This window comes from Anopheles moucheti, chromosome 2 (genome assembly GCF_943734755.1).
Source record: "Anopheles moucheti chromosome 2, idAnoMoucSN_F20_07, whole genome shotgun sequence".
Classification (NCBI taxonomy): Eukaryota; Metazoa; Arthropoda; class Insecta; order Diptera; family Culicidae; genus Anopheles; species Anopheles moucheti.
Window position 1 is genome coordinate 41564598 of NC_069140.1, and position 22528 is coordinate 41587125.

Here is a 22528-nt window from a genome sequence, read left to right on the forward strand (position 1 = left end):
CAGCTATTTTCAGATTGCCGATACCAGGAAAGCATCCACGGAAGAGATAGCACCTTGTACAGCAATTTTGCTCGAAAACCGCCGAAAGGTATGCAATGTTTAAACACTAACTTTCCCGTTTTTCGTGAAAAATTTCTTCGAAAACTACCAGTTTCCGAATTTAAAGTACCAGGAGAGCATGCACAGAAGAGGTAGCTCCTGGTACTGCGCCGTAAGGTATGCAATGTTTATACACTAACTTTGCAACCAACTTGCAACGCAATGCGCCGTAAGGTATGCAATGTTTATACACTAACCTTGCAACCAACTTGCAATGCAAGTTTGGTGCATGCAAGAAACTTGCAGCAAGATGGCGCGCAAGATGGCGCCCAACTTCGTACTTGCATGCAACAAACTTGCATGCAAGCTTGCATGCAAACTTGCATGCAAGTTCTTGCCAGCAAATTCTTGCATGCAAACTTGCATGCAAGTTTGCATGCAAGTTTGTATGCAAGTTTGCATGCAAGAACTTGTATGGAAGTTTGCATGCAAGAACTTGCATGCAAGTTTGCATGCAATTTCTTGTATGCAAGTTCTTGCATGCAAGTTCTTACATGCAAGTTCTTGCATGCAAACTTGCATGCAAACTTGCATGCAAACTTGCATGCAAGTTTGCATGCAAGAATTTGCTTGCAAGAACTTGCATGCAAGTTTGCATGCAAGCTTGCATGCAAGTTTGTTGCATGCAAGTACGAAGTTGGGCGCCATCTTGCGCGCCATCTTGCTGCAAGTTTCTTGCATGCACCAAACTTGCATTGCAAGTTGGTTGCAAGGTTAGTGTATAAACATTGCATACCTTACGGCGCATTGCATTGCAAGTTGGTTGCGAGGTTAGTGTATAAACATTGCATACCTTACGGCGCAGTACCAGGAGCTACCTCTTTTGTGCATGCTCTCCTGGTACTTTAAATTCGGAAACTGGTAGTTTTCGAAGAAATTTTTCACGAAAAACGGGAAAGTTAGTGTTTAAACATTGCATACCTTTCGGCGGTTTTCGAGCAAAATTGCTGTACAAGGTGCTATCTCTTCCGTGGATGCTTTCCTGGTATTATACATTCGGAAACAGGTAGTTTTCGAAGAAATTTTTCTCGACCAACGGGAAAATTAGTGTCCTGGTCCTGGTACAATTTCGTTTATACTTTAAAGTCATTAAGTCGATTTTCCTCTCTGCATTTAATTTATCACATAGTAACAAATGTTTTATATAACCAAGGAAGATATTTTTGATAATTTTTTTACCTTGTAAATTAATTGTTTTGCTATAAATTAACTTTGTTGTAAAATTTTCAAAAATCGCACAATCGGCACAAATTTTTTGGGGCCCCCAACACGGCGAGGCCCTAGGCGACCGCCTACTCCGCCTACCGTTTGATCCGCCGCTGCCAATCCCCCGTAGCAAGGACGGAGTATCCGGCTCCGAGGTAAAATAAGTCGATACGGCTAGGCCGAAAAAAAACAAAAAAAAAAACAATGCACTAAGCAAATGTGGTACCATGAGCCATTTATTCAATATACAGATTAATTGGCCACCGTTCATAAGTTAAGACAAAACTAAGAGTCACTTCGTCAATGTTACCAAGTAGGCTGCTACTTTCAAAGCTTAAAGCGTTGCGTTCAAAGCTTAATCTGTTATAAAATGTTTCTCTCAAGTTGGTGGTGATTGGTTTTATTTCCCTATTTTACATGAAACAAATGGGCACCTTATTAACTTGCACACGAAAAGATTCGCTCTTTGCCGCAATGTTTTCATGTCTTCTTCAGGTTCTCGTCGGTTCACTTACGGTATATTGTCTCTGCTCTAAACTGTCTTTAATTCACTTTGTGCCATTATTAAACAAATGCGATTTGTTGGTTGTTTCGCGCGTCATGGTAATTGAAATATAGTAGGGAACAATTTTTCAACTTCACTGATGTATGATATAATTTAAATACGGTTCACAAATCATTGCTACATCTTTCCGCAGACTACAATATCACAGAGCATCACATTTCGTCCACCTTTCCGGAGCTTTCAGCAGCCAGCCGTTTACCTTCAAAGTCAGCAGTCGTTATGTAAGTTAAAATCGCATCTGGTGTTCAACCGCATCTATTATAACCTTCTATCGAGCAAACCTCGAACGAATTGTTAATAAGGTAAACGCCATCGTTGTGTTGCTTAAAAGCCCATTAGGATTATTAATATACGTCCTTTTGCAAGTAACCTCTCGACAGTCAATGAATTACAATCAAGACTGTCGCATGCCGTGAGACATTCGGGGCGATGTTTCGCTTTCTTTCGGAAATAATTGGGGAGATATCGAGAGTTTTGTTGTTGTTGTTTTGGTTTGCTGATTTGTTTCTTCCTTCGCGTCGGTGAAGTACTGCTTAAAAACGTGATTATCTTTATGAAATCTGTAGCGAACAGCCAATCTGCATCTAAATGATTATGAATGGTCAAAGCATAGCTCAAGTTACAGTGCGATGTTTAACGATTTCTTAACAAAGCAAGGCAAAGCCCCCCGAGCTATAGCGCTGAAAGCGCTTTGAACGAAATGGAATCAGATCAATCGGGGTTAACAGGCTGATAATGTTGCATCAAATTTGGCGGTACAACGTCCGTTGTACGTCCGTTACGATGAATGCTTTCTTGGACGTAAATATGCTTTCAGAACCACAGTACAATCCACCTCAGATAAGGCAACATTTCGGGAAAGTGATACTTATCGATTGAACTTGGTATTGTTCTTTTATTCAATACTTTTTCCTAATTTATATTCTTTCCTGTAGGTTTATTTTTTCGTCTTTTCTCCCAAGGACCCAAATGTCTTCCAAGGATTCGTCTGGAAGGGTCCCGAAGAATTAAGGGTTGTAAAAATGTTTATCACAGCAGAGTATTATGTCAGATTGTAAGACGCTACGACGGGACAACAAAGAGGTTCGTTAAAGGTCTCTCCCTCAAACATTTCAGACACCAAAGTACATTTCTTGTTTAACTTAGCTAGCACACTCGTCGAACTTCACTCATCATTGTATGATGTTTCGTGCTCGCTGTGTGGGAATAAGCTATCTTTCATCTCTAGGCTACCTCAAGTTCAACAGGACCCCCGAATTCGATGGAGTTCGACAATTTCCAACTGTTGCGAGAATGGGAAAATTCTAGTAGGAAAATAGTAGGTGGTCTCAGAATCGCTCTTAGAGTCAGAACAGAGATAACAATGGAAAACAACTTAATGCACTGCCTTGTGATTATAAGCAAAAGCTTCATATTATCCATCAAATCTTCAATAATCTTTTCTAATTGAAACTGGTAGATCAATCGTTCTCATATACCCTAATTAATTAACCCATGTAAAAGGTTCGATATTGTTTATTTTGTGTCTCGTAATTGAAATCATACGAATACAAGCACAAGTCCTCCACTCACTCAACTATACGGAGTAATATTCACATACATAACAGTGTGTATTAGTACATGGCTCATCATTCCATCTGCCAGCGTTGTCCATCGTCATACAATTCTCACCAGCGCCATTGCTTGGTTCTCCATCAGCGTAGTTGATAAATCCATTGGGCCAACCGACCCTAGTGCTTCTCGATAGCCAGATCCACGATCCTTGCAATCCCTGGTCTGAACCGGAGAGCCAGCAGTTCTCATTTACACCAGATTTTTTTATCTTATCCAACACCATATCGTTTTGACGAGTCGTCTCGATCGAGGCTAGAGTTCCTCCGTTATCTATACACTGCTGCCACGCTAAGATGAATGTCAACTTGGTGTTATGGACAGTGTACTGAAGAGCATTTATGGTAGGTAGAGCCATGCCCACAAGCCCAACAATAATAACAACGTTCAAATCTGCCTTCATTCTGAGGAGATACAGTTAAACTCTACACGCAAATTACGATACACCAAATACGCAAATTACGAAGTGGCACCACGTTTTTATAGGTAGACTGTACAGACTGGGACACCTGAATCAACTTAGGAAGGGGAGTATAAAAGCTACCCAAACAGTAAAGATTTACAGCAGTTCGTGTTAGTAAGATCCTCCTGAAACTACAGTGAAAACCATGACGTTCAAAAGTTTGTGTTTAGCACTGTGTTTGGCGTTGTTTGTGGTGGAAGCACACGGTTAGCATGCGTAAATAGTGTGCGGTTTACCGGCTGTAATTGATACTATTTAACCTTTATATTTGATGAAACTTTATTCTGAACAGGGTACAAAGAATATGTCGCATACAAAGGGAAAGTCGACTTCTACCAAGCATGGCAACTATGTAACAGCTATGGCGGACATTTGGCTTCTATCGAGTCAGCCGCAGAGCAAGCGCGTGCTGAAGATGCCGTCCGTGCCGTTGGAAACTTTGCCGTAGAATGGTTCATTGGGGCCATTGGTGCCAATGATCAATTCGCATGGATCGGTATAAACAAAAAAGCAACGTACCTTAATTTTGCTGCCGGCGAACCTAACAATTTACCTAAAGGAGCTGAAAATTGTATAGTTATAGGAGCTGGCGGAAGTACATCGAAATGGAATGATATCAAATGTGACTATAAACAAGCTGCAGGGTATATTTGTGCTTTCGTACGTCAATAATAACCATAATGGGAAATTATTAAACAACGTGGTACCATCATTTGATAAATGTAAATGGTCATGTATGGTGGGCCCAACTCCTCCGAGTTAATAGTGCCACAGAGAATAAGATGAAACAAATATAACAGACATAAGAAACATAAGTCTTGAATAATATAGAGTGTTTATATAGTGTATGTTATATGTATATATATATATATATATATATATATATATATATATATATATATATATATATATATATATATATATATATATATATATATATATATATATATATATATATATATATATATATATATATATATATATATATATATATATATATATATATATATATATATACACACACACGCACGCACGCACGCACACACCACTTTGTTACGAATTTAATGAACGTTACTGTGTAAATCTTCATAATGGGTTGGTACAATTAAGTTCGACTCTATTTAAGCCACGGGCAAACCAATACGAAATTATTTAAATTTCGTATTCTCGCTAACAGATCGTTAAAAAATTTTGTTATGGTAATGTACAATCATCCCTCGCTGGTTGATATTGATGGGCGTTCGTTTCAAAGTTAGAAACGTTACCACTATGTTTTCTGCAAGGTTTGCGCAGATGATAGAATAAGCAGCACGAAGATTCAGCTGTTGATGTTTATTCAGTTGTCTATGGCGTTACAATCTTGCATTTGCCTTGCCTGGTTAACGTGTATTGGCCTGTTAATTTGGATCGTAAGTATAAGTAACCGTGATAAGAGGGTTTTGGGTAAATTTTTTTTTGTAGTCGGAGGGGATTTTATTCACGAATATCTCTCAACCACTACACTCAGCGTATAAGGTTTCTTTTTGAAATAATACATGAATTCAAATTAAAAACAAGTGTTTTTGGTTTAATCACCAATCCTAAAAAAAACCCTTGTTTAACAATATAACACACTTATTCATTTTCATCTTATCTTTCACTGAATTTCCCTTAAACCACCGTTTAAAACTACCATAGCAAGGGGAAGAAAAAAAAACTCTTTCATTTTTATTTTGTCACCCTTCATGACTACGCTACGGCGCCTATAATTGTGCCAAGGGTATCTTCAAACCCATTTGGCTCGTAACGGACCAATCTTTTACCCTTTTACTAGTAAAAATTATACCATTTGTTTAACTGAAATTCTTAATTTCGTATGAAACAATTCATTGAAATATTTCAATATTAATTTGACGCCTTCCATTTGACAGCAGTAGTTCGAAATTGATTACAGGCAGACCCCGCGATACGCTATTATAGCGGACCGCTATAACCCGGGAAATATCCACGTAACTCGAATTTCCCGGTGTAAATTCGTTTATACTTCAAAGTCACAGAGTCGACTTCCTTCTCTACACTTCATTTAATCAACGAATCAGGCGATTTTTAGAAAGAATTCATAAAAATAAGTTAGAAAGAAATGTTTGATATGACAAAAAAAGTATTTTCGACCAGTTTTCAACCTTTTTGCTTAAATTTTGTGCTATAAACTAGCTCAACTGTCAAATTTTCAAAATCCGCGTATCTTCGAATCCGCGTATAAGAAGAACCGCGTATTTCGGGAACTGCCTGTATTTGACAGCTACGAGTTACAAAATGAAGCTGCGAGTACACGGAATCATATGAGAGATATTATTTATGTTAAATATTCTGAATAAAAATTGATATAGTTATATTTTAAATAACATAGTATATGTCCAAATCATATTTTAGATTTTAAGTGACATGCAAAATATTATAACTTTCTTTTTTCAACAAGCTGCAAGAAATTCTGATTTTTATGCTGAATACCGTCTGGACGCACCTTAACATTGATATGTGTCACGAGATCAGTTTTCGTAAACAGTCAGGTGATAGCAGCAGCGAGGAAAGACGATTTCATTTCTTGATCATTCCTGGCAGTGTCCACCTTCCAAAACAGCCGTCGCTTGGATCGGATAAGATGGCCAAGTTAGGGGTTTCTGTGGCAGTGCTTCTAGCATTTGCCGTTTTCGGCTGTGCTCGTGCTTCTTCCAATGTTCCAGTTTTCGTATGGGGCAAACCATCGTAAGTATTTTGGCAAGGTTGGGTCAACAAGTTTAGTCGGATTTCATGGTTCAATTTGATTCTACTTCTCGATTCCAGTGTAACGTATGTTCCGGCCCTCAACCGCTATTCAAGCTCGGAATTCGCAGCATTGGTGGAAGCTCAAATAGATGAACAAACTTTCACGGTCGTGTTTGCGGAAGAACGGCTTTCGGCGGAAGATCTCAGCCAGTGCAAGCTAAAGACGCAGACTTGCTTCAAGAATTTGCAGAAATTGGAACGTAAGTCGTATCTTCCGAGTGTGGAGGAACCACTCAGTGTGCTGGAGGGTTCAAACGCCCAAAGTGTACAGCTGCTCTCCGATGGATCGCTCAGCGAACGCATCGTACCACAGGCGGGTGGAATTGTGGTGGTAAATCTGTCAGGTGGTGATTTTGCGTCACATGATGCCGTCATCGATGCACTGTACACGCGTCTACACAACGCCCACCCGAACATTGTGGCCATCTATACCGCTAAAACACCATCGTTCAGCTACTCCAGCTTGGTGCGTAAGACTCGCCAAACCGAACCAGAACCAGCACCAACAAAGGAGATATTGACGGCCGATGGATTCCTGATGGTGTACGAAGAGTTCAAGTTCGGTCAAGCCGATGCTGAAGAACTGACGTCCGCTAAGCTGGTTCAAGCTGCTAAGGTTGAAAACACCACCACCGATGTAGTGCAAATTCGTCTGACCGGTGCAGGTGCACAGGTGGATCTGTTCTTCCTGCTGACCCAAGGCTCGTGGGAAATCACGGGCGTGTGGTTCGAGAATCAGGAATATTACCTGCGCCACCGGGTCCACGTTAACCAACATTTCTCGTACAGCTGCAATCAGTGGGAATATTATTCGCTTGATTTGCAGAAGAAAATTGTCTTCCAGGAAGTCCAGCTGCAACCATTCTGGCCGAATGCGGAGGGTGAACCCGTGCCAACCAACCGGTTCGGTGACGCATGGTACTGCGTTGGTTTTACCAGCGGTGGCATCCTGTCCGGGCTGTTCCTCATCCTTATTTTCATCATAATTGGCTCGTATGGTATCACCTGGATGATGGATATCCGTACGATGGATCGTTTCGATGATCCGAAGGGAAAAACAATTACGGTGAATGCCGCTGAATAGAGCACCCAGCGTAATTGGTCGTTCATTGGTACGCAGCTTCCGTAGTAGTACATCCGTTGGGCGATGGCCTACTTCTGTGCCTTGCCTTGCAACGTTTGCACTTGGAATGATACAGAAATGAAATACAAAAGCCATTCCGAATAGAGCACTATAACTTACCTGTTTCATTGAGTAACTTACCGAAAAATTATTACATTAACCAAGCTGAAAGGATATTTTGTTCCAAAATTTATCAACCGAGATAATTCTCTACGATCTTGATTTCATTTGTAAAGAGCTTAACCATTCTCAAAAAAACAATCCTTTAAATCCATTTCTACTACGTTTGAAAAATTCTTGATTTACAATTAAAGAACGCACTTTTATCAAGGAAATCACCATACACTGTAGCTTTATTGATATGTTAACAACCATTAAAAATGTACCGATGAAAATTTACGCCCGTAGTAGTTTCCCAGGTTCTTTGGAATGGAGTACCGAATTGCGCCAGAAAGATAGATCATTAATTAATAAGGAATCAAGCATACATTCATCAGGAAACAAGCTTTCACATGAACCGTTGCGGTGATAGGAAGAAACAAAAATGGAAATCTCGCATTCATCTCTTATGATCCGTAACGAATTGCCCGTGTTCTATGCGAATGGAGCCGCATTAATTTGTCGGAAGCTTATCGCGTAGTGGTGCAGACATATCAAAACAAAACAGAAAATGGAGGCTAAATATGCCACTCAGAACAATCGCATGACAACGCAACGACAAACCACCAAGCACACGGTTTTACATTAGTCGCACAGAATCGGTAGTTTCGACGGGAGTTAGTCGACGTACATCGAACCGTCGTTGGCGCACATAGTACCCGAGCACTGCCAGGCAAACTACACCGAACACGGAGAAGGTATACACTAACACCTGGAATGTGATGTACAGTGGCGATGATCCCACCACCGGTTGCTGATCGGCGGGAGTAACTTCAGCCGCGGATGGCATACTGCTAACAGTGTTCATTCTAACGGCAACCGTTGGTTCAGCAACGGAATTCTCCCGAGCTACGGTTGTTGTTTTGATCGTCGTAGATATTTGGGTAGGTTTCTCCGTCTTCTTCACCGTTGTAACGGGGCTCTGAGATGTGGTATGATAGAATTCCGCAATCTCCTGATCGAGTATATCACTAACGTTTTCCGAGGAGTAGTCACTATACTCCGGCGACGCTTTGGTGGATGTTTCCGAATTCGTAGAACACAATTCGACGAAAAGGGACGAGAAGATGAAGGAGTGCGCGAGTCCTTGCATGTCTGCCTGCAGCTTGTAGCGATGCATTTGGTACAATATGCGATGCAGGTAGGTCGAATTCCAGCCATTACCGCAAATTTCCAGCACGCGCAGTTCGGGCAAGTATTCACGCAGTTCGATAAAGTTGATCACCTCTATGCGGTTGTACGCCACAATCAGGGACTCAAGCTCGTTCATGGCGGAGAACATTCGGAAATCGAGCTCCGTCAGATTGTTGAAGGACAGATCTAGCAGCGTCATCGATCGGAGATTGGCGAACGTGTTTTCGCCTATTTGGATGCTTGTGTTGCTAAGCAGCAGTTCTTGCAGTTTTTCCAAAGAGGCAAAAACACTGTCCGGTCGCAGAGGGTTATTGCTGAGGCTAAGCTTGGACAGGTTGATCATGCGCGTAATTGGCCGTACATCCGTGATGGCATTATCGGTGAGCACCAGATCGGTAATATTGAGACCGGTGCCCATTATCGCTTCAATTCGGTTCTGATTCGCCTGCACAAACTTCGCATGGTCACCGATAAATAGGCTCGTCAGTGTGTTGTTACGTAGAAACAGCAGCAGCACCTTTAGGTCAGGGAAGTAAAACGATTTCAACCGATTGTGCGATAGATCTAGCCGGATGAGTTGCTCTATGTTGTCGAAGATCCCGACCGGTAGCTCTGTGAGTAAGTTGTTGTTCAGCGCGATCGATCGCAACATCGGTGAAGAGCTAAACAACTTCGCTGGTAGCTGAGTAATATGATTGCCCGACAGTACCACACGAACTAGACTCTTCAGACCATCAAAGGCGTTCGGTGCGATGCTTGACAAGTTGTTCGAATTCAGATCAAGTATCTCTAGCGCGTCCATTCCGCGGAAGGTGTAGTCCTCGAGCGCTCTGATATCGTTGCCACGGATGTCCAGCTTGATCAGCGTCGGCAGTTTCTCAAATGCTCCCGGTTTGATGTGTTGAAGCGATCCATGAAATATCTCGATCGTGCTCAGATTGGTGTACGATCCGAGAATATCGACCGGAAGCGTAGTTTCGTTGTAGCGCAACATCAGCATATCTTTGATGTTCGCGATGTTCGCGATGCAGTACTTCTCGGGCGTGCTCATTACGGAATTGTTCGCGTTGATTAAAACGCAGCTGCTTGGATGGCATATGCAGAGCACTGCATCCGCCGTCTCGTATGAAACGAGCGCATTCAGGGCTATGCCCACGAGTATGCTGATGCAGAGGAAAGTAAAACAGAGAAAAGACAAGATCACGTTCAAGCACAGTAAGTGCGTTGTATTTGTGCGACGGCTAGTATTGACACTTACCCTGCGTAGCTGTACTTCATCTTTTAAGCAGCCCTTATGAACCTTACCGGATTACTGTTCGCGATTGACTGACGAAGATCTCCGGACACGGATCGACATTGAATCGCGTCAACAAAAAGGGGGGCATTTGGTTTGAGTGCGGTCGTTATCACCAGGACGTAAACGATTTCTCAGCTGAACGTACATGGTAGCATCGATTGTCAATTCTGTCTTCGTTTCACTGGTTTGCGCTTTCTGATAAGAAATCGTTTTCGTTCCCCGGATCGGCTTTAGCCCGTTCGCTGGTACCGCTCTAGCGTCGTGTTTGTGATGCTCGAAGCATCCTGTGTCTATCGCGAATATTTCACAAACGGTTCGGTATTTTGATATTGTTTATGTTGATCGTCATGAACGCTGGGATTTTTGCTTAAAACCAAAATGTAGTTTATTTCTTCCTTGATCCTGTGCTGTTCGTGGGCTCTGTTTGTGTTAGGGGACTTTTCGCAGGATGGTTAAAGTTCATGTAAATACACATAGCGTATCAAAAGGTCGATTCGGAAAGTAACAACGATGCCATGCGGACTACCGTATTTCTTGCAAACCGTTTCCGTTTATGCTCGTCTTCCTATCAAATAGTCTATCAGCACGCGAGTTTATAATATAGACGACAGTATCGATTACTCACACATCAGTGTTTGGTGTGGTTTGTCTCTTGATTATACAATTACTGTTTTCAAAACTTTCCCATGACTCACGCACGCCGTGTTCCTACAACACCAATTGGTCACTGATAACATAGATCTGTATGAAGCAAGCAGAATATGTGAATTATTTGTCTTACTGTTATCATCCAGAAAGTGAATCCTAAATGCATGCGAACAGCTATAACTTTGCCTGCACTAATCAACAACACTGCGCACCTTCAACCATTACTTTCATCACTATAGCGTTAAAACAGACATGTATGTATGCTATCGGATTAGACTAACCGATCCCGCTAGCGAGGGGATTTACTAGCCATTCAAATCACACGACACTAAACTCTCGTGCGAAACAGACGATCTTCGTTGAATGCGTTCCTTGAAAACGGGAAAGTATCGACTATCGACGAACAGTTTGCCCAACAGACCGCAGACCATGCACAGCAGTAGTGCAATGACGACATACTCGGCCGTCTTATCACCACCGTGGCCATGCCCATCCCTAGAACGATCGTCATCACCCAGCTCGTGGTCGGTGTCGTTGCCGAACGTTGGAGTTACCTTTAGCGGACACTTCGACTCATCAAACAGATAGTCGCTGCGTATGTACGGTTGGATGTCATGCTTCTTCAGGTCATCGATCGCGATCGATAGCGAGGTAGAGTTCCACGGCAGATCGTAGATGCCGAGCGATTTCAGGTTCGGAAAGTTGCGCTTGATCGAACCGATCGAGATGTTAGCGATCGGGTTGCCGCTCACCATTAGCCGCTCCAGTAGCCGCTGTGACGTTAGATTTTCCAGATCGATCCTCTTCAGATTGTTGTACGAGATGTCCAGGAAGCGTAACTTCCGCAAATCGTGCAGCGTCTTAAAGTTCAGGCTAATGTTGGTACACTCGATGTTCAGTGCAGTGATCTGCTTGAGGTGCAAGAAATCGACACCCTTTTGCTGCAGATTGTACGAAACGTCCAGCGAGCGCAAGGTGTCGGCACAACGGATCAGAAAATCGAATCCCTGCACACGGTTGTGGGCCAGATAAAGCTTCTCCAGGCTGCAGTTACGCCCGATGGTAACGGTGTCGATCGCATTGTGGGATGCGTGGAATTCGCTACAGTTCCCGTTCACATGCACGGTGGTTAGGTTGTTGTACTTCAGGTTCACCTTCCGCACGCTAATATCCGTCCAAGACATGTCGACCAGCTGGTTGTAAGACGCATCGAGGAACGTGAGCGAAACGGCACCGTCCGGCGGAAACCAACTGTCGAAGCTGAGCAGCAGCAACCGGTTGTGGTTGAGATCGAGCGTCTTGAGCTTCCGGAGCTTGTGAAACACACCGCTCGGCAGTCTGGTTAGATTGTTGTAGGACAGATTCAGTTCCTCCAGCTCGCCGAGAAACTCGAACGCATCATGCTTTATCTCGGCGATACGATTGTGGTGGAACAGCAGGTACTGCAGTTTCGGTGTTTTGGGGAACATGTGCGAATCTAGCAGCGTGATGTTCGTTCCGGTAATTTCAATATGGCTCAGCTTGTTACAGTCGACGAAACTGTTCGGATCAATCTCGCGATAGAACAGACTATTCAGCACGATGAAGCTCTCGAGGTTTGGCAACGAGGCGAACATTTTCGTCGGCACACCGATTATCTTCTTGTTGCTGATGCTCATCTTCGTAATGAAGCTCCAGTTGAATTTAATGTCCGTGTTGGACGTTTCAAAGACATCGTCAAAGTCGATAAACTCGCAGTGCGCAGGCTTTTCACCTTCGTGCTCGAAGCACACGTCCACAAAATCGTTATCCTCGGCAAATGCTATCGATAGCACCACCAAAAGTATCGCCAATGCCCTGCAATATGCAGAAAACAGGTTCGTTATGGCACTCCATCACTTGCTTTCAATAACCTACCAGTATCGAAACATGACGCGCTCACATGTGTTACCGTTGTCCCAAACGACGTAATATGCACTGATGATGGTTCTCTGCTCGGGATAAGCAAAACCGTATCGGGGTGAGCAGGCATTTCTAGCCGCGCTTAACAAATCATGCGCGTCCGTAACGCATGCCACGCCGTTGTTTCCGTGCCGATCGTATGCGTTACGGAATGCATCGACGGCCGGGCCCTGTGACCGGTGGGGACACAATATACTTAAAACCTTAATTGAAGAAGATTGGTACACCGACGTGCATTTCGGGAGAGTGATCTTAAAGTCGCAGTATCCACGATCGGTTCAGGAGAACCGACGCGTCTACGGCGAACCGGCTCAAGCGAACGTGGCGGTCACCCGCCGTAGTATATCAACGCGTTGAGCGAAAGTATGATACGATTTCATGAATACGAACACATGTGTGCGGAGGATGAATGAGAAACAGATCGGCATGAGATAGGAAGATCGGCGCACTTTATCAACGTTGGAAGATATTTCCGGTACAACAGTACGAGATCTAGACACACAAGTACAAGAGTACATTAGCTTGCGCTGCTGCTTGAGCGCATAAGCGCCTGCTATGTATGCAATCTCGTGTTTGCTTCGGTGAATTGACTTAAAGTTCCGAAGGTTTATGCTATGCAACATAAAGGAATGTATACATTCGCTATCATCGTATCGGAATGAAACGGTTTATATCGTTCCAAAGTTTATCTCCAAACCATCCATTCGTATTCGTATGTTCTTCAACAGTGCAGGATCAATCCCCTTGGAGGCCCAGGTCGGAATTATAGTTGGGACCTCTAATTTTAAAAACGATGCAGGAGGGAAGGGGGACATTGAGTCCCTTGAAATAAGACAAGGCGAAAAGCGCAGTAAGAAGCGGCCTACTCCGCCTACCGTTTGTTCCGCCGCTGGGCCGTTCCTAATCATCTTCTGCAAATGGTCCGCCAGGGCCACCATCATCTTCGAATACAATATTGGAACTGGCTATATCACCACCAACACCAATTACCACTGTATATGAACTCTTCTAAATGGAGCTTCAATCATACGTGCGCCAACTTCCAGAAGCTGCACGTGGTGGAATTTACAATTACAGCATCCAAGGAGCACTTTACCGTCGAATTGGTTCGCTCGCTGTGCTTCCGGTAGATTACTTATTACTCAGTTATACTTCTTCAATTTTAACTTAACTTAACAAAACACTTAAACACCAGTAGTTGGTGGTGGACTTAATCGACCGTTTGGCTGTAGAAGGTGCCACTTCGAGCGAAGCAACCGATCGAGCGGAGCACGCCCGAAGTAAAAAGATCAACGACCAGGAGTAGAGGAATCTTAAAAGCTAACCCGACGAACGAGGACGTGATTTTTTAGCTCCACAAATAAAGTGTGCTGGGATAATCCTCCAACGCAGGAGGATGCATTTTCCGTGTCAATCGAGACAGAAAACTCGCCAAAAATGGAGCAGGTTTCCAAGCTCCTGATACCAGGAGAGCATGCAACGCAGGAGGATGCATTTCTGTGTTAATCGAGACAGAAAACTCGCCAAAAATTATCAGTTTGTCAAGCTCCTGATACCAGGAGAGCATCCAACGCAGGAGGATGCTTTTCCGTGTCAATCGAGACAGAAAACTCACCAAAAACGACCAGTTTTCTAAGCTCCTGATACCAGGAGAGCATGCAACGCAGAAGGATGCATTTCCGTGTCAATCGAGACAGCAAACTCGCCAAAAATGACCAACTTGTCAAGCTCTGATATCAGGAGAGCATGCAACGCAGGAGGATACTTTTCCGTGTCAATCGAGACAGAAAACTCGCCAAAAATGACCAGCTTGTCAAGCTCCTGATACCAGGAGAGCATGCAACGCAGGAGGATGCATTTCCGTGTCAAACTAGACAGAAAACTCACCAAAAATGACCAGTTTTTCAAGCTCCTGATACCAGGAGAGCATGCAACGCAGGAGGATGCTTTTCCGTGTCAATCGAGACAGAAAATTCGCCAAAAATGACCAGCTTGTCAAGCTCCTGACGCCAGGAGAGCATGCAACGCAGGAGGATGCATTTCCGTGTCAATCGAGACAGAAAACTCACCAAAAAGCACCAGTTTTTCAATATCCTGATACCAGGAGAGCATGCAACGCAGGAGGATGCTTTTCCGTGTCAAACTAGACAGAAAACTCACCAAAAATGACCAGTTTTTCAAGCTCCTGATACCAGGAGAGCATGCAACGCAGGAGGATGCTTTTCCGTGTCAATCGAGACAGAAAATTCGCCAAAAATGACCAGCTTGTCAAGGTCCTGATACCAGGAGAGCATGCAACGCAGGAGGATGCATTTTCGTATCAATCGAGACAGAAAACTCACCAAAAAGCACCAGTTTTTCAATATCCTGATACCAGGAGAGCATGCAACGCAGGAGGATGCATTTCCGTGTCAATCGAGACAGAAAACTCACCAAAAATGACCAGTTTTTCAAGCTCCTGCTACCAGGAGAGCATGCAACGCAGGAGGATGCTTTTCCGTGTCATTCGAGACAGAAAACTCGCCAAAAACGACCAGTTTTTCAAGCTCCTGATACCAGGAGAGCATGCAACGCAGGAGGATGCTTTTCCGTTTCAAACTAGACAGAAAACTCTACAAAAATGACCAGTTTTCAAGCTTCTGATACCAGGAGAGTAGGCAACGCAGGAGGATGCATTTGCGTGTCAATCGAGACAGAAAACTCGCCAAAAATTACCAGTTTGTCAAGCTCATGATACAGCGGCGGATGATACGGTAGGCGTAGTAGGCGGTCGCCTAGGGCCTCGCCGTGTCGGGGGCCCCAAACAACTTGTGCCGATTGTGCGATTTTTGGAAATTTAGCAGCAGAGTTAATTTATAGCATAAAATCTAATTAAAAAGGTAGAAAATTGGTTATCCTTGGTTTGATAATTTTTTTTTATTTGATTAGCTATATCGGCCCGGTTACACGGCTACGCAAGAGAAGTATGCAGTGTATTCAAACTCCTTCTTCTTTTTCGTCACGACATCTTTAGGATGTTTAAGCCTACCATTTCTATTTTTTAAATTTAATTACCCGTAGGATAGTCAGTGCTGCGTACGGAGGTTTGGTGGTCCAAATGAAATTTTTCCGTGGTCCTGTCTTGTACAGACCGACTGCGCTACCAATACACCATCTGGCCGCCCCGTGAACCCTTATATGCCCTTTTACTTCAACCTATTCATGTATTCTATTTCTTGAACGGGATTTTTCATCTGTTCGTAAATGATCCTACCGTCAGATTCTAGAATAGAAACCATGCTTATTTTCACTTCCGCAATATTCGCAAGCTATTGCCATTGCGATACTTGTGGTGTGGTATTGTTTTCTCTCCCCGATTGAACCGTGAAAATGTCCAGCCTACGTGTTGTACAATTTCTGCAAGTTTGCTAGCCGGTAATGATGTTATAACCGACACAATCTGTCAGTGTACTACGACATAGCTTGCATTGTCATAGAATATGAATAAAATCATATTGCAATCATTAGAACTTTCTTTTCCGTTCGATATTTCATACCTCATGGTTCTTGGAATACCGTTTCTGTCTTTCTTGATTATTAGTTAATCGAAGCTGGATTGTAGGTTCAGCTTATGTCCACCCATCCCAAACTGTCCAAACACTTCATCATATCCCCGTGTAGAATACTGTTCAAACTACAGTGTTGTAATCTCGGTAACATTTGCATCGTTGTTAGACTGAAATTGTTTGAAATTTCCAATTCTAAATCCATACGGTTGAAGATTATCACTGCGAAATCGTTGATCTAAATTAAAAAAAGAACACGAAATACTAAAAAGATACTTACAAAAAAGAAAAGATACTTGAAGAAATCGATACATTGATATAAAAACGATGTGTTCAGTGAAGAACCTATCATAGTAGTCTTGCTAAAACATTGTCGTGCGTGCTGAAAGCGGTCTCGTTTTTTGCATTGAAAACTCAGTTTGTTTGAGAAAAATTAGTGAGTGCTTTGTGGTGTTGTATCCCTATAATTTGCTACTGACTATCAAATTGTGCCTGAGGAGCACATAGTATGTTTCATACTGATGTAAATGTGCAAGTATAAATGTGACGAAATTATCGCAAGTGTCTTCACAATGAGATCGGCCCAGAAATTCTTGGATTTTTTGACGCACGGACAACCGACCTAAAATTGAAGCATCAAACTTAATACGCGAAAATCAATTCAATCAATTCACATTAATATGTGCAGGCCCACGAGAAATGACAAATTTGTCCAATGACCAAATAAACTGGGCAACTGTGAAAACCACAATACCGTAGCCGCGCACACAATTGTTCTCAGATTTCCGATGCCAGGAGAGCATGTTTTGCCAGAGGTGACATCTGTAGCTTGGCATAAATTTGCCCATTACAATTGCTATTGCATACTATCAAACACATGAGAACGATCGCTAATAAGTAATATCAATAAAACGGAAAGCATCCTTCATCTCACTCAAACTTTCCGTCGGCTGGTACGAAATTCCATACAAAACCAGCTGTTTTCCGATTTCCGATACCAGGAAAGCATCCACGGAAGAGGTAGCACCTTGTACAGCAATTTTGGTCGAAAACCGCCGAAAGGTATGCAAAATTTAAACACTAACTTTCCCGTTGGTCGAGTAAAATTTTGCAGCAATTTTACTCAAAAATCGCCGAAAGTTATGCAATGTTTAAACACTAACTTTCCCGTTGGTCCTGAAAAATTTCTTCGAAAACTACCAGTTTTTGAATGTATAATACCAGGAGAGCATCCACGGAAGAGGTAGCTCCTGGTACTGCGCCGTAAGGTATGCAATGTTTATACACTAACTTTGCATCCAATTTTCCGCCGTAAGGTATGCAATGTTTATACACTAACTTTGAAACCAATTTTCCGCCGTAAGGTATGCAATGTTTATAAACTAACTTTTCATACAAACCAGCTGTTTTCAGATTTCCGATACCAGGAGAGCATGTACTTCAGGAGGTGACATCTTCCATCCCCCTCCCCCCTTCCCCTCCAAGATGCTGACCAAGATGGCGGCCAAGATGGCGACCAAGATGGCGGCCAAGATGGCGGACAAGATGGCGGCAAAAATGGCGGCCAAGATGGCGGACAAGATGGCGGCCAAGATGGCGGACAAGATGGCGGCCAAGATGGCGACCAAGATGGCGGACAAGATGGCGGCAAAAAATGGCGGACAAGATGGCGGACAAGATGGCGGACACAAGATGGCGGACAAGATGGCGGACAAGATGGCGGACAAGATGGCGGCCAAGATGGCGGACAAGATGGCGGACAAGATGGCGGATAAGATGGCGGACACAAGATGGCGGACAAGATGGCGGACAAGATGGCGGACACAAGATGGCGGACAAGATGGCGGACACAAGATGGCGGCAAAAATGGCGGCCAAGATGGCGACCAAGATGGCGGACAAGATGGCGGCCAAGATGGCGGACAAGATGGCGGCCAAGATGGCGGCCAAGATGGCGGACAAGATGGCGACCAAGATGGCGGACAAGATGGCGGACACAAGATGGCGGACAAGATGGCGGACAAGATGGCGGCAAAAATGGCGGACAAGATGGCGGACACAAGATGGCGGACAAGATGGCGGACACAAGATGGCGGACAAGATGGCGAACAAGATGGCGGACAAGATGGCGGACAAGATGGCGGACAAGATGGCGGACACAAGATGGCGACCAAGATGGCGGACAAGATGGCGGACAAGATGGCGGACACAAGATGGCGGACAAGATGGCGGACAAGATGGCGGACAAGATGGCGGACAAGATGGCGGACAAGATGGCGGCCAAGATGGCGGACAAGATGGCGGCCAAGATGGCGGCCAAGATGGCGACCAAGATGGCGGACAAGATGGCGGACAAGATGGCGGACAAGATGGCGGACAAGATGGCGGACAAGATGGCGGCCAAGATGGCGGAAAAGATGGCGGACACAAGATGGCGGACACAAGATGGCGGAAACGAGATGGCGGCCAAGATGGCGGACAAGATGGCGGACAAGATGGCGGACACAAGATGGCGGCCAAGATGGCGGCCAAGATGGCAGAAAAGATGGCGGCCACGATGGCGGACAAGATGGCGGCCACGATGGAGACCAAGATGGCGGCCAAGATGGCGGCCACGATGTTAGCCAAGATGGCGGACAAGATTGCGGCCAAGATGGCGGCCAAGATGGCGGCCAAGATGGCGGCCAAGATGGCGGACAAGATGGCGGCCAAGATGGCGGACAAGATGGCGGCCAAGATGGCGGACAAGATGGCGGCAAAAATGGCGGACAAGATGGCGGACAAGATGGCGGACACAAGATGGCGGACAAGATGGCGGACAAGATGGCGGACAAGATGGCGGACACAAGATGGCGGACAAGATGGCGGACAAAATGGCGGACTCAAGATGGCGGACAAGATGGCGGCCAAGATGGCGGCCAAGATGGCGGCCAAGATGGCGGACAAGATGGCGGACACAAGATGGCGGACAAGATGGCGGCCAAGATGGCGACCAAGATGGCGGACAAGATGGCGGCCAAGATGGCGGACAAGATGGCGGACAAGATGGCGGACAAGATGGCGGCCAAGATGGCGGCCAAGATGGCGGACAAGATGGCGGCCAAGATGGCGGCCAAGATGGCGGCCAAGATGGCGGCCAAGATGGCGGCCAAGATGGCGGACAAGATGGCGGCAAAAATGGCGGACAAGATGGCGGACACGAGATGGCGGCCAAGATGGCGGACAAGATGGCGGACAAGATGGCGGACACAAGATGGCGGCCAAGATGGCGGACAAGATGGCGGCCAAGATGGCGGAAAAGATGGCGGCCAAGATGGCGGCCACGATGGAGACCAAGATGGCGGCCAAGATGGCGGCCACGATGTTAGCCAAGATGGCGGACGAGATGGCGGACAAAATGGCGTACAAGATGGCGGCCACAAGATGGCGGCCAAGATGGCGGACAAGATGGCGGACAAGATAGCGGCAAAAATGGCGGACAAGATGGCGGACAAGATGGCGGACACAAGATGGCGGACAAGATGGCGAACAAGATGGCGGACAAGATGGCGGACAAGATGGCGGACAAGATGGCGGACAAGATGGCGGACACAAGATGGCGGACAAGATGGCGGACACAAGATGGCGGACAAGATGGCGGACAAGATGGCGGACAAGATGGCGGACAAGATGGCGGCCAAGATGGCGGCCAAGATGGCGGACAAGATGGCGGCCAAGATGGCGGCCAAGATGGCGGACAAGATGGCGGACAAGATGGCGGACAAGATGGCGGACAAGATGGCGGACACAAGATGGCGGACAAGATGGCGGACAAGATGGCGGACAAGATGGCGGCAAAAATGGCGGCCAAGATGGCGGACAAGATGGCGGACAAGATGGCGGACAAGATGGCGGCCAAGATGGCGGACACAAGATGGCGGACAAGATGACGGACAAGATGGCGGACAAGATGGCGGACAAGATGGCGGACACAAGATGGCGGACACAAGATGGCGGACAAGATGGCGGCCAAGATGGCGGACAAGAAGGCGGACAAGATGGAAGCAAAAATGGCGGACAAGATGGTGGACAAGATGGTGGACAAGATGGCGGCCAAGATGGCGGACAAGATGGCTGATAAGATGGCGGACAAGATGGCGGCCAAGATGGCGGCCAAGATGGCGGACAAGATGGCGGCCAAGATGGCGGACAAGATGGCGGACACAAGCTGGCGGACAAGATGGCGGACACAAGATGGCGGCAAAAATGGCGGCCAAGATGGCGACCAAGATGGCGGACAAGATGGCGGACACGAGATGGCGGCCAAGATGGCGGACAAGATGGCGGACAAGATGGCGGACAAGATGGCGGACACAAGATGGCGGACAAGATGGCGGACAAGATGGCGGACAAGATGGCGGACACAAGATGGCGGCCAAGATGGCGGCCAAGATGGCGGCCAAGATGGCGGACAAGATGGCGGACAAGATGGCGGCAAAAATGGCGGACAAGATGGCGGACAAGATGGTGGACACAAGATGGCGGCAAAAATGGCGGCCAAGATGGCGGCCAAGATGGCGGACAAGATGGCGGCCTAGATGGCGGCCAAGATGGCGGACAAGATGGCGGACAAGATGGCGGCCAAGATGGCGGACAAGATGGCGGCCAAGATGGCGGAAAAGATGGCGGCCAAGATGGCGGACAAGATGGCGGCCACGATGGAGACCAAGATGGCGGCCAAAATGGCGGCCACGATGTTAGCCAAGATGGCGGACACAAGATGGCGGACAAGATGGCGGACAAGATGGCGGACAAGATGGCGGACAAGATGGCGGACAAGATGGCGGACACAAGATGGCGGACAAGATGGCGGACACAAGATGGCGGACAAGATGGCGGACAAGATGGCGGACAAGATGGCGGACAAGATGGCGGCCAAGATGGCGGCCAAGATGGCGGACAAGATGGCGGCCAAGATGGCGGCCAAGATGGCGGCCAAGATGGCGGACAAGATGGCGGCCAAGATGGCGGACAAGATGGCGGACACAAGATGGCGGACAAGATGGCGGACAAGATGGCGGCCAAGATGGCGGCCAAAATGGCGGCCAAGATGACGGCCAAGATGGCGGCCAAGATGGCGGACAAGATGGCGGACAAGATGGCGGCCAAGATGGCGGCCAAGATGGCGGCCAAGATGGCGGCCACGATGGCGGCCACGATGGAGACCAAGATGGCGGCCAAGATGGCGGCCACGATGTTAGCCAAGATGGCGGACGAGATGGCGGACAAGATGGCGTACAAGATGGCGGCCACAAGATGGCGGCCACAAGATGGCGGCCACAAGATGGCGGCCAAGATGGCGGACAAGATGGCGGACAAGATAGCGGCAAAAATGGCGGACAAGATGGCGGACAAGATGGCGGACACAAGATGGTGGACAAGATGGCGGCCAAGATGGCGGACAAGATGGCGGACAAGATGGCGGACAAGATGGCGGACAAGATGGCGGACAAGATGGCGGACAAGATGGCGGACACAAGATGGCGGACAAGATGGCGGACACAAGATGGCGGACAAGATGGCGGCCAAGATGGCGGACAAGATGGCGGACAAGATGGCAGCCAAGATGGCGGCCAAGATGGCGGACAAGATGGCGGACAAGATGGCGGACAAGATAGCGGCAAAAATGGCGGACAAGATGGCGGACAAGATGGCGGCAAAAATGGCGGACAAGATGGCGGACAAGATGGCGGACAAGATGGCGGACACAAGATGGCGGACAAGATGGCGGACAAGATGGCGGACAAGATGGCGGCCACAAGATGGCGGCCAAGATGGCGGACAAGATGGCGGACAAGATGGCGGACAAAATGGCGGACAAGATGGCGGCCAAGATGGCGGACACAAGATGGCGGACAAGATGACGGACAAGATGGCGGACAAGATGGCGGACA

The 22528-nt window shown here is 46.2% G+C and overlaps 4 protein-coding genes across 4 annotated transcripts; 2 read left to right on the forward strand and 2 right to left on the reverse strand.

Annotated features, from left to right (window-relative positions):
* The first annotated feature begins 4089 nt into the window (after positions 1–4089).
* Positions 4090–4616, forward strand: LOC128309718 (E-selectin-like). Its single transcript, XM_053046181.1, has 2 exons — positions 4090–4150; positions 4237–4616. The coding sequence occupies exons 1-2, from the start codon at positions 4090–4092 to the stop codon at positions 4614–4616; spliced, it is 441 nt and encodes a 146-aa protein (XP_052902141.1).
* A 1882-nt stretch (positions 4617–6498) lies between these two features.
* Positions 6499–8220, forward strand: LOC128297273 (V-type proton ATPase subunit S1). The gene is made up of 2 exons (XM_053032888.1): positions 6499–6689; positions 6768–8220. The coding sequence occupies exons 1-2, from the start codon at positions 6586–6588 to the stop codon at positions 7831–7833; spliced, it is 1170 nt and encodes a 389-aa protein (XP_052888848.1). The 5' UTR covers positions 6499–6585; the 3' UTR covers positions 7834–8220.
* LOC128297270 (carboxypeptidase N subunit 2-like) lies at positions 8116–10741 on the reverse strand. The gene is made up of 2 exons (XM_053032886.1): positions 10424–10741; positions 8116–10328 (listed from the first exon to the last, which is right to left on the reverse strand). Exons 1-2 carry the CDS (start codon positions 10441–10443, stop codon positions 8612–8614), a joined length of 1737 nt encoding a protein of 578 aa, XP_052888846.1. The 5' UTR covers positions 10444–10741; the 3' UTR covers positions 8116–8611.
* Positions 10742–10853: 112 nt separating this feature from the next.
* On the reverse strand, positions 10854–13020 carry LOC128297272 (chaoptin-like). The gene is made up of 2 exons (XM_053032887.1): positions 13007–13020; positions 10854–12946 (listed from the first exon to the last, which is right to left on the reverse strand). The coding sequence occupies exons 1-2, from the start codon at positions 13018–13020 to the stop codon at positions 11416–11418; spliced, it is 1545 nt and encodes a 514-aa protein (XP_052888847.1). The 3' UTR covers positions 10854–11415.
* Between the last annotated feature and the right edge of the window lie 9508 nt (positions 13021–22528).